The sequence below is a fragment of the Solanum pennellii genome, chromosome 1 (genome assembly GCF_001406875.1).
Source record: "Solanum pennellii chromosome 1, SPENNV200".
Classification (NCBI taxonomy): Eukaryota; Viridiplantae; Streptophyta; class Magnoliopsida; order Solanales; family Solanaceae; genus Solanum; species Solanum pennellii.
This window is the reverse complement of record NC_028637.1, coordinates 4,537,781-4,548,813: the sequence shown is the minus strand read 5'-3', so window position 1 is coordinate 4,548,813 and position 11,033 is coordinate 4,537,781. Positions and strand designations below refer to the sequence as shown.

Genomic DNA, 11,033 nt, shown 5'->3' with positions numbered 1-11,033 from the left:
CCAATCACACGCATCTAGTGTACCTAGCAAGCAAGACCGTTGAAGAAGCAGAATTAGTATCATAATTAGTTTTAATCTGTTACGAGTTATATATATATATATATATATATATATTTACTAGTAGGTAACTAGGTTTGTAAATAGGTAGAAAGTAAAGAGAAAGGGACAAGGGAGAGGTAAAAGAAACTTTTTGGTTTACTTTAGGTTTGTATGTATATGTATATGTGTGTATATATATATATATATATATATATATATATATATGCATGGCAGAAGGTGATATTATTTAGCAGGAGAAAGGAATCTAGACAGAAAGGTGCAAGAGTTTTGGCAGAGCAAAGGATGGAGAAATATCGATGTTTGGGGGCCAATGTATTAATATTCGTAGATGTTGATAGAGTGAGACAACATGTACTCACTATAGACACGTCCCTCTCTACATTTTTCATTGTTCCCAACCCCACACACCACACACAAATATTCTTTTTACTAGTCAAGTTGGTTAAACGAGGGAGAGTATTAGTTACGAGTTTATTCGGTCGAATATTATTTGAATTGTGAAAATAATTGATGATTAAATCGTGTTATAAGAGGTCATTCTTTTTTTCGAATGGACGAAGTCAAGCGTTTAAGTTGTTGTTGGGTGATCGATTCTTGGATTTAAATTAGGACTTACGGAGGTTCAGAAGAACTCAATGACTTTTGGTTAGATTTTGTCTTTGTATTAGAAAAATGATGAAGTACATAAACAAGGTCTGAGATGTTTATATATGATTAAAATTATTTTTATGTATATACCGTAGATATTGAACCTTCGTCAAGTATTTATCTTTTCATATTATGAACCTCCTAAGTAAAAATTCAGATTCTGTCATGGAGTGTGACTATGAGGACTATGAGTTCGATGACAAATTAAATTTTAAACTTTGACCCATACAGTACTAGAGGATTCAAAATTTTCAATAAAAAAATTCGAAAAATAAAGAATTTAGTATTGGGATTTAAACTCGAAACCTCAACGTGAACTAATTTGAACCTCTAAACTACTAATTCAACCTCTACAAATCTTGTGTTATCAAAATCAAAATATAATACTAAATATAAAAAAAAAATCTATATATATAATGTAATTTTTTATCGAAAAAATTCAGATGAACACCTTCACTTCCTCATAGACCCGCTTCTAAAAATAACCATTAATTAATGAGTGGTTCTAAGAATTCACACAATAATGAAAAGAGCACAAATTGGTCACATTTGCAGCAACATTGTGTCATTAATTGGAATGAAAGAATCAAAATAAGATAGAGAAGTCACATTATGGGATAAGTAGGGACTCTTGCGTGGGAGAAAATTGACATGTCCTCAGCTCCAAAATTAAACACAACTTATGATGTCAGAATTGTTTATAAGAAGATAATAATTCATTCTCGCAATTAATATGAGACACTTAATATTTTCGCGGAAAATTTAGAGATAGTAAAAAATATAATAGTGGAATGTCCAACTCTAATACCAAATAAAAGAAGAAAAAAACCTTAAAATTTTAACTCAATTCGAAAAGTTGACTCAAAAGTATCTAAAAACATATAAAAGGATTTTTTTTCAATTTATGAGACATAACTTGAATGGTGCATAGAATTGAAGAAACAAATAAGAATTTTTGAAACTTCTCGCTTAAACGTGTTGTAGCTATTAATTTAGTATTCATGTAATTACAAAACTATTAAAATTTAGAGAGTGAAAAGTATGATACAAGAATGTCTGACTCTGATATCAAAAAAAAAAAAAACTTAGAACTTAACTCAATTCGAGAAATTGTTTTAAAAAGTTATTAAACATGTCTAAGAATATATAAAAAGATACAAAACTCTGTTTTAATATATGAGACATAACTTGAATCCTCGCGGAATTTAAGAAACAAGAACTTATGAAACTTCTAGCTTAAATATGTTATATCTATCAATTTAACATTTATGTAATTATATAAAATTTTAAAGTTTTTGAAAATGAAAAGTGTGAGACAGGGATGTTGGACTCTAATACCAAATAAAAACACAAACTTTAGAACTTATCTCAATATTAAAAGTTGATTCAAAGAGCTATAAATTTAGCATATATGAGTCTTTGACAAATTAATTGACATCAAGATTAGGTGATTTCTTTTGTGTGGTTTTATGTTTATTAAATCCGTATGTTTGTGATGATTGTGGTAATTATATGTTATATAAACATTTGATTGATTGAGATGTATCATCATCCCTTTTTGTTGTTCTTATATTGTGCACATGCATTAACATGAGATTGAACATGAGTAAGGATCTGACACATGAAGATCGTTCGTCTTGAGATCATTTTATGATTATAAATTAGGTATGTGTAGATTGTATGTGCTAGGGAGGACTTATTTTTTTAATAGATTAATAGTGCAATGAGATCTTTCGCATAAATAGGAGAGATCGTTCGGGTCGGCATAACTATAGACCTTGAGAGTCCCCCATGATCACTAACTCTCGATGAATTTTCAAGAACTATCGTATACATACGATTGAAAGAGTACTTGTCATTTGAAGCATATCATTTCATGATGTTGCATTGCATTGAATCTCATTAAATCTTTTATTCTTGTTTGATTATGTGCTTCATTGGTATTTGGACATTACGTGACATTTGATTATTCCTATTGGGTGAAACTTGGTTGATACGTATAACGTAGACTTACAAAATTAAAAAATATTTTTCTTATGTATACTCATGTCACTTTTTTTTTGTTCTCGTTTTACGAGACATATTGAGTACATGCGATTTTGTACTCATTATACATTTATTGCACTCTTTTGTGGTATAGATTGGATTCGAATAGGAGCGCATCTCATGGAGTTTTCTAAGTCTGAGCTTTATTATCTTGTGGTGAGTTGTTTGGTTGTCCTGTGACCCACACATAATCGTGTTTTTCCATGATTTTCTTACAATATTTGAGTTATATTTTTTTTTGAAGGAAATTTGAAGTGTTAGCATAAATACTTTGACTTTTCCTTAAAGAAAAATATAATTTTCTTCCATATTTGGCTATTCTTTCCTCGGGAGAAATGTATGAAATTCTATAAATTGAAGATCTGATTTTTTTATATTAGGAACACAATAGAATCCACAATGTAGACATTTGAGAGTTTTGTTTGCGATGAGACTTTCTCTCTACCGCTTTTATGCTTTTAATTAGTTTTTTTTTAAAATCATGTCGGCCAATTGGTCATATCATATAATGATATATGTCTCCATTAGTATAGTTTTATGTGTTGTGTAATTTATCATGATATGATTTGAAATTATAAGCTTTCGCATGATATTCTGATTACTTTCGAACCCAACAAGTGATAATAGAGCACATGATTCAATGATCCAATAGAACGAACCGGAAGACATGTTTAAGATTTTTTCAGATCATTGCAATCAATGTGATGATACCAAAGATGTTTGCATTATTACATGTGAAAAAAAAAATCAAATATATTTTCAACAACACCGTTGCTCCATCCTTAAGAACAAAATTTATTTACAACTCATGCTTATTTACACATGGACTTCAACTTTCAGCCCTTTTTAACGCTCGGGCTCCACTTTAATCCTTGCATCTTACTTTTAACGCATCAGCTTCACTTTCAACATTACTCATAACTTTAAACAGAGAGCTTCAATTTTTAATCCGTATAAATTTTTTAAATCATGGTAAGAAATAGTGATACATGAAGATTGTGTGAAAAAAGAAGATCAAGATTATTTTATAAAGAGCATCCAGCCAAAAGTGGAAATCTGTTAGAGTTTTGTCCTAATTATCCTACCATGTTTGAGTTTTATTTCTCTTTTGAAGGAAAAGATAAAGTATTATCATAAATGTTTTAACTTCTTTTTTAAAGAAAAATATATCTCTCTTTCATATTTGATTTTTTTATGGATCTCTATAAAGTGAAGACTCCTTTTTCCTACTATAAACACAATATTATCCACAATATAGACATTTAAGAGTTTTCTTTATGGAGAGACTCTCTCTACAATTTTTATGCTTTTAATTAATTTTTTTTAATTATGTAGGTCAATTGGTTATATCATATAATAAGATATATTTCTATTAGTTTAAGTTTTGGCATTACACCCCGATTACTGTCGAATCCAAGATCTGTCTCTATCTCGTTATTGATTATATTATTTTGGTATTCAAATGGGATATTTCTTGTATTTAGATTGATCATTTTAGTTTCAGGCTTGCACCATATTTTATAAGCTCTTGTACTTATGACATCAAGTTTTTTCACATTTACTTTTAAAAGACTTAATCTTGAGATACTATGTTTATCACTTACCTTTTGCTTGTTATATTAACTTTGATGGTAAGATATTTGGATTGGCTTACCTATTGATTTGAAACATCGATGTCATCACAACTTATGAGTTTGGATATGACAATTAAAGAGTGATAAGTGTGGTATAGAGATATCAGGCTCTAATACCAAATAAAAGAAATAAACGTAAAAATTTAACTCAATTTGAAAAGCTTATTCAAAGAGTTAAATGTGTCCAAGAACACATAAAAAGACACTCAATATGTTTCAATTTATGAGGCACTACTTGAATCTGCACCGAATTAAAGAAATAAAAACTTCTTGCCAAAACATGTCATGGCTAATAATTTAATATTTACATAAATAAAAAGATTTTTAAAATTTACGATCTAATTTGCCACTTCTTTGACCTCACCTTTTTATAATTTCAAATTTCTCCATACACATTCCTCTCTTTAAGGGAATCTTTCTGTGCATGTTTGTTTCCTTTATGAAAGAAGCATGTTCTTGTTTCTGTCTCCTCTTCGAATCTTCTGTTATTTCATTGAATCACTTTTATACTTTTTTGTTAATTCCAACTATTATATTTTGTCATTATTCAAAGTGTTCTATTCTACACTTCTTAATAATCTAGGTAAATGTTCTTTATATTTTATATGACATTTTGTCAGGAATTTTTCATATTTTATTAATATTATTATTTTTGTTCACTTTTAAATGAAAGTGTGTAAAAATCCAATTGATCGATAAATTGAATCGAAAAAATATTATTGAGTTAACGATTATTGAATGATTTTATAAAAGAAAATTATCGGGTTAATTATCGGTTCGGTATTGATTTTTAATATTAGATTATTGAGTAAACGATAACTCATTAAGATTATAATATTTTATTACTTTTACCTATACATAAATATTAAATATTAATCTCAATATCTTACTAGTTATGTATGTGTCATTTATCCTTCAATTCATACTTCACTGTGATTTTGAATTGACAACTTCACATTATACAAATCGTCAAAACCTAAATTAAGAACCCCATTTCTCTTAATTTCTCTTTGTGTTACACATGCTATTTATTGTATGAGCATTTGTAAAATTACATCATTGTCTTGTCTCGTCAAATTTATTAGCGATGTCATATTTTTGTTTTATAAGCATTTTCTTATTGGTTAAATCGAAAATTGAACCGTTAAACACCAAAATCAATAAGCCAAAAACCGATAAAACATATCTTATTGATTTAGCACATTTAAAAATTAAAAACAAATAATACATAAAACCAAACTGAAGCGAACCGAGGGTTTGGGTGGGGGGGGGGTAAGAGCAAGGGAAAAGTACTTTGATTAGAAGTAAATGTATTATTCAAATTTTTGAATGATTACTGGGCTAAGTTGAAAATCCGACTTGTTCTTTTATTCCCACTTACATAGATGGGATATTTTAAAAAATAACTACCCTTTTTAGTTGTAAATTAGATACAGTAGAACCAATTGAATTTAAAAAAATCAAATATCCGTACATGCATTTTTTTCTTTCATTTTTTAATTTAATACTATTTTAATATAAATAACCTTAATAAGATGTCAATTAATAAAGATGTGAATTAAATAACAAGAACAACTAAATCACTAAACAAAAAGATGGCTGAGATGAATAAATCTCTTATAGGAACAAAAAAAATATATAACGGAAAAGGTCTCACATTTTAAATTAAGAAATTTCTATAAATATATAAATAAATAGCTCAAATAAGAAAGGGAGCGTATAATTGTTTTGCACAAAGGGGTGCGTATGGTTTAAACCGATTAAAATCGAAAATTGAATTAAATTGATTAAATAAATTAACTTTTATTTGATTTAAATTTGGTTTAATTTTATTCTAAAATTTTAAAAAAATTAATAATATTTTATTTTTTTTTATTTGTCAAGTTATATGATCAAACACCACTTTTCAAATTTTTCTTTTAAGTTTTTTCCATGTATGCTTGAGGCCAAACGGGTCCTAAATCTTAGGTCCAACAAAATTGTTTCCTCAACACCCTTTCTCTTTTTCCCCATCTCTAACGATGTTAATAGTTCCACATGATTGGTTAATAGATGATTAAATCGATTTATCTATGAATAGAATGCTATGATTTTTACTTATAACTTGTGAACTTATATATAGAAGCAATTCACGAGATCATACACTTCTCTTTCCTGCTCATAACGGAAATATGTATCGTTAGTTGACCTAACCTATTTTTAAAAGGGAAAATTATATATAATAGCAAACTAATAACCTAAAATAAATGGAGCAGCTATGGTTTAATTTAATTGTGCTCCATAGCAAACGTTAGCCAAAGTTTGCCAAGCGTCTCTCTCCCAAAAATCTCGCTCGCCACTCTCCCATTCTCGCTCGCCACTCTCCCTCTGCTGCTATAGCATACAAATATGAATTTTTTGTTTGCTATATGTGAAAGTTGCCCTTTTTAAAATAAATAGCTTACACACAATAGTCGAGTAACAAAATATTTCACCTAAATTCAACATCTAACCAAGGAAACTTAAGTTGAATAGGTGGAAACACATTTGGATTAAGCGCTTTACATACCAAGCTCATAAAACAAGATCTCAATTAACAAATGTTTTGCATCTCGTGTATAATTACGTATATCACTCCTATATATCATGTATACCGGTGTAAAACAATGGGAAGTTGTGGGTGATATACAGAATATACAAGTGTGATTTCACAAAGCCATTTTATAGGTTTGATTTTTCACTTAAAATAAGTCCAAGTCACTTCTAATCTTTCTCAAAATTTGTATATATTCTTGTTTATTCATTTTCAACCTATTCCAATCACACTAACTCTCACATATACATTCAATCAAAGAGAGAAAAAGAAGGAAGAGAAGTTGAAATTTATGAAATCCTCAAATTTAGATCCAATCCTTTAAGAATCGAATGACACTTTTGTTTTAGATTTTGTTTTTCGATGAAAAAATAGAATCCTCGTCGACTACAGTCAAGAATAAAAATATACGTAATTTTGATATTTCAAAAATTTATATGAATAGATATATAATAATGCATAAAACAAGAATAGGATATTTACCTTCTAATAAATTGTTGATTATAGATGAAAGTTGCCCTAAAATGTCAATCTTTTTAAACTTCAATTGTTAAACCTAATCTTAGGCTAAAACAATCACTAGAATTAAATACAAGTGTCAATATCCTTAAAAAAGAATTGAACAATTCAAAAAAAACAAGCGATGTCCTTTGATCAAGTCAAGGGTTTTTTTCTTATAAAGATAAAAAAAAATTAAAGTACACTAATCAAAATATTCTTCTCATTAATAACTTCTTTTATGTATAAAAGAGAAACACGATAATTAATCTGAACCAGAGAAACTTAATAGTAATGGTACATTTATTATATCTCTTCCAAATACATAGAGGAACAAAACAAATAGGCATACATTTCAATATCCACCATAAGGTTGGCCTCTAAAATGTGATAAAGTCTCTAGGACATGATGCTTTGCTTTCTCAAAATTAATCAATCCCATGAACCAAAAATCATGACCATCTATTGTGACAATGTGAATGTACCTTCCTGATGGATTTTCTCTCATCACTACTGGATTGACACTTCCAATGTTTGCCAATGGTATTGCCACCTACATAGACACTCAAGTTAGCTATGAGCTATTCAGCGACAAATTAGTGACGAACGTCGTGCTAAATCACTTACAAGTGGTATAAGTTAAGTAACATTTTTCAGCGTTGACAAGTTGAAAGAGCTTGGATAGTTATACTTTTTGTAACCAAAGAGGGAAATTTTGTTTAAAGCGGTATAGTTCTACTTTTTTTTAAAAAAAAACTTGAGGTTATATACCGCTAAGCACTAATTTCTTATACTTGTTCGTCTTGATACAATGAGCTAATAGAAAGTGTGTCATGCTTGATTCACAAGACTCTATAATTAAAGTTATTTATTCACCAATCAATTGAAGAGCACACATAGGTTACACGAAAGTCTGTCTTACCTTCTATTATATTAGTAAAAAATTTTATTTAGACCCGACTAACAAGATACAAAAGGTTTTTACCTTTACTAGCAAAAGTCAAAGATCATCAACTTTGAGTAATCTATCTCGCTACATAATGTACTTCACTACACCCTCGTCCCTTTAATAGAAGTATAAGTTATTAACACGATCTATCTTGATGGGATTTTTCTAGTAAGTAACGAGAAGACTAAAGTATTAAAATTACCTTATAGTAGCTCCAAGCTTCGTGTCCCGATGGAGCTCGAAAAGATAAGGGACGATCACTACAAAAAGCCAGTTTGGTTGATGACAAATAAAGAGTTCCAGCAACAGGACCAGTTATTGTAGAAAGATAACAAGCAAATGTCTTCTTCAACTGTTCATTTGGATCTGTTGCAAAAATCTGCTTGTAAAGTGGTTCAAATCCACCTTCTGTCAATGCCTTGGCTGTTAATTTGAGTTTACCACATGCTGCTTCTGATACTGATGGACCAGTTTTCACTACAACATGAACACAAACAAAGATATATCAATATATTTGGACCAACCACTAATGCTGACATTAGGGTACGCTATGTAGCCTTTTTTTGAATCTTGTTAACGCAGGATGCTTTGGGCATCAAGCTATCTTTTTTTCTTGTAATTTATAGTTTTAAACATATAATCCCGCATTTTAAGTATTCTTTTTCCACAACGATAAAGGAATTTATGGGCTATCCCCCGCTTTCGATTACTTAATAGGGCAATTCCTCGTACTTCGTGAAAGATGACTACAACGCTAGAAAAAAACTAGCTTTTTGACCATAAGAAGAATTTTTTGAAAATTTATTTTCAAATATATGTTTGACCATAAAATTTATATTTGACAATTTGATCTTCAAATATTTTTAAGTTCTCAAAAACTCGTCTAAACAAGCTCAGACCAATTTTTGAAACGTCCACCCAAATAACTTCAATTTTCAAAAATTCAACTTTTCAAGTTTCAACTTTGACCAAACAAGAGCAAAAGACTACTAGTCTAAATAAATTCACACGTGGCACTAAGATTTGAAGTTTATAGATTCGAAATTCCAGCATATGATTCTAAATTAAGAGCTTATATATACATGTTCATAAGATAAATATAGAATTTGAATCAAAATTACTGGATTCACCGAACCCCCATAAATTTAATAATAAGAGGCAACAACACTTCCTACACAACTATTGATCACAAAAATATTGTGTGAACTCTTTGCATATATCAATCAAATGAATACAACAAACTATCTTACCAACCACTGTTAAATGATACGATTAAAGAGTTTTTAAGTAATATACACTGACAGTATAAATAATTTAGAACTCACAGTTACGCCAGACGTTACGGGCCATAGTGTCAGCTTTGTTAGTCCAAGAATTGAAGACATGAGAAACAGAGTCAATTGGATTGTTGTTAGGCTTAACAACAGGGGAATACACAAGGTAAGGTTGTTGAGTTTGAAAATCATGTCTCTTTTCTTGATCATGAAATTTTTTATAGTGATTTGGGACTGATGGAGGACTCATAATATTGGTGCCTAATTTTTGATGATCCATATGAATATAAAATGATCAAATTTTTATTATTCACACAAGAAAAAAGGTTGTAAAAGATTGTGCCTAAGAATTTGCTTTAATTAGTAGAATGGGAAAAAAATGAATTTTTATATATGTAAAGGATAAGTATATTCTGTAAAACGCGTTTTCCTTTTGCTTGATTATTATATATTACTATGCTGCAAAATGAAGCTAAGTTTCAATTCAAGCGAGTTGCTAACGCTTTTCACTTTAAGTTACAAAATTGTGGGTTCGAATCAGCAAAGAAATTATAATCGTCTCTGAGAAAGAGACATCAAACAAGTACATTTTGGGATTGTTTGATAGGTTGTAAGTAACATGCATATTATTTCCTTCGTTTCACAAAAAATGATCTAGTTTGACTTGATACGAAGTTTAAGAAAATAAAGAAGACTTTTGAATATTATGATCTTATATTAAAGCTATGTCAATGTATATAGCTATTTTTTAATCTTGTGGCCTTAAATATGCTACATGGATAGCTGAAAGTGAAATGGTGTAAAACTTATCCGCACATGTTGTTGACATCAAGTCAATACATGCATGTAATATGTTTAAATTAATAGTACATTTTACTTAACCATAATTAATTTACATGTGTTTTACTTCATTAAATCACGTATTGCATTGGCTTAGTGTAAACACCCGATACAAATAAGTTTTTTCCAATAAAATATTATCAAAAATAGTAAGAAATCATACTTTTTAAAATATACTAAAAATATATTAAGATCGTTCTTTTTATAATAGAGGAAGTATTTATTTAATCATGCATTAAAATCCTTTGTGTTCATAATACAATAATATTTTATATATTAGTTATACGTATTATAATACCAAAAAGAGTGTTTGACAAGTTGAGAAAATATACCAAATAAAATACTTTATACATTATTTTTTTAATACATGCTTTTATCGAACGATCCTGAGAAAAAGAAAATATGTATTCTTCTTACCTTTTTCATTTTTATTTTCTGTGTAGTCTACTATGTTAAGAAATTACTCATACTTAAGGTGTTTCCTAATATTTTATTGTTTTAATTTATGTAAT

General features: G+C 29.0%; 1 protein-coding gene across 1 annotated transcript; it reads right to left on the bottom strand.

The window, feature by feature from the left end:
• Positions 1–7,664: 7,664 nt before the first annotated feature.
• On the bottom strand, positions 7,665–10,043 carry LOC107027304 (GEM-like protein 5). Its single transcript, XM_015228483.2, has 3 exons — positions 9,733–10,043; positions 8,610–8,884; positions 7,665–8,011 (listed from the first exon to the last, which is right to left on the bottom strand). Exons 1-3 carry the CDS (start codon positions 9,959–9,961, stop codon positions 7,814–7,816), a joined length of 702 nt encoding a protein of 233 aa, XP_015083969.1. The 5' UTR covers positions 9,962–10,043; the 3' UTR covers positions 7,665–7,813.
• Between the last annotated feature and the right edge of the window lie 990 nt (positions 10,044–11,033).